Below are 1,881 nucleotides of genomic sequence, written 5' to 3' on the forward strand. Positions count from 1 at the left end.
TTTTCATATGTGTGTATGAGAGGACAACATTTCACTAGTGTGTATGAGAGCTTTTCATATGTGTGTATGAGAGGTTTTCATATGTGTGTATGAGAGGACAACATTTCACTAGTGTGTATGAGAGCTTTTCATATGTGTGTATGAACGGTATTTCAGAATTATGTCTTACCTGGCCTCCCATATCAAGCAGTCTCTGAGTTCAGGAGCTTTGCATGCTGTGGATTGTTGAAGGAATGGCTCTTACCCAAGCTGGTTCTGACTTCCATTATAGTACTGGCTCGTTTTCTCCTCCTGAGAGCAGGACATTTCATATCTGAAAATAATAAAAAAAAATTCAACTGTTAACCAAAACCCAGCAAATGTTAACTTCATCGCATAGCACCAATAAATGTTATTGTTAAAATTATGAATACATAATACTGACAAAGTAGATCCCCTCTGCAGTGGATCTCGCTGTAGAATCACCACCTTAATGTGGTGGAGGGCTCTGAGTAACCCTGTGATCCTTGGTGCTTTGTTGTGTTCGCTGTGTGATGTGGTGTGTTTGCTACAAGAGGAGCTAAAATATTGGCAAGCTGTTTAGAAACATTATACATCACTTAGTTTATGCTGCTGACAATGGGTCTGAGTGGTGTTCCTCCTTTGTGTATTTTGGGAAGTCCATATACCCTATATACTGTATATATAATAAACTCTGGCTCATCCAGCCCTGCATTTTTGTGCAGTCTCAGAACCTTTGAACCTGGGGTTAACTGTATTTTTGCTATTTATTAAGGTTAATGTGCTGAAGCTTCTGCTACAAATGATGCATGTAGTGCAGTTCTGGCTGAAGTAAAAGGAGACTTAATTGTTCATTGAACCGTTTTTGATTTGATTCCTTGTTTAAGTAGGCTAACAGTTGAACTAAAGCATTAAAGGTTAATGCTTGCTGTATAAAATATGTGAATTTATTCATGTAGGACACCACTGAAGTACTAGAAATGTACAGTCTGCAACTATATTTTACTTATGAGAAAGAAAAAACAAACTAGTACTGTTACCTGTTCTGTAGGGCGTCCCTCCGTAGTTAGTCTGAAACATGAGTCCAGCATCGTGGAACACATTCATGTTGTTGCTCCCTCCACCTGCTGTGCAGCCGTTATCATATTGCTCCACAATGTCCCAAATCTAAACAGAGTGGAAGTGTTTCAGTACAAAAATGTAACCATACAAGACCTGTGAACAAAGTAAGTTACAAAATCATTTTCTATTAAAGGATCTTTTATTTTGCCATGCACTATAGCTAAACAATTTTACTTTAAAATGTTGTTTTTTGTGTTTTTAAAATCGCATACATCCACTTTCTGTTTGAGGGTGTCGAAGCTAAATAGTTTAAGTGCATGTGCACAGTATGTCCTTAGGTATTGCTAAGGTAATTTTCATTGATTTTGAATTTTAGCTGGTTGCAACAAACATCAAAAATGATCAGCCAAACAAAAAACTGTATTTGTATGAACATACGTCCTCAACTGTAAACAAAGTAAAGTTGAAACTTTCAGTTGATAGAGGTTTCACATTGCTTAGATGTTGTATTTTCCTAAAATGTAATTACAGTATGGACCGCAGTCTCCCATCAGGGCAAGCCAGGGTTTGGTATAAAAAGAAAAAGGAAAAAATGTTATTGCCACTTTGTTTTTCTTGTATTTTTATATTAAAACAGTCAAGGATGGCATGTCAACACAGTTAGAGCTGTTGCCTCACATCAAGAAGGTTGCAGGTTCAAATTCTAGTTGTGGTTTGTGGTCTCTCAGTGTGGAGTTTGCATCTTCTCAACATGCACTCATAGGTTTCCTCTGGGTTCTCCTTCCACACTCCCAAAGCGTGGATGCTACCCATATAGCC

At 37.7% G+C, this 1,881-nt stretch overlaps 1 protein-coding gene across 1 annotated transcript in view; it reads right to left on the reverse strand.

Moving 5' to 3' along the window:
- LOC108241464 (complement C3-like) overlaps positions 1–1,881 on the reverse strand; it is a 32,930-nt gene that overhangs the window by 18,782 nt on the left and 12,267 nt on the right. Inside the window, exons 16-17 of the mRNA XM_017425609.3 lie at positions 1,041–1,167; positions 245–313 (exon numbers count right to left, since the gene is read on the reverse strand). Coding sequence (XP_017281098.1) covers positions 245–313; positions 1,041–1,167 — 196 coding nt within the window. The remainder of the gene's footprint in view (positions 1–244; positions 314–1,040; positions 1,168–1,881) is intronic.

Source organism: Kryptolebias marmoratus, linkage group LG3 (assembly GCF_001649575.2).
Source record: "Kryptolebias marmoratus isolate JLee-2015 linkage group LG3, ASM164957v2, whole genome shotgun sequence".
Taxonomy (NCBI): Eukaryota; Metazoa; Chordata; class Actinopteri; order Cyprinodontiformes; family Rivulidae; genus Kryptolebias; species Kryptolebias marmoratus.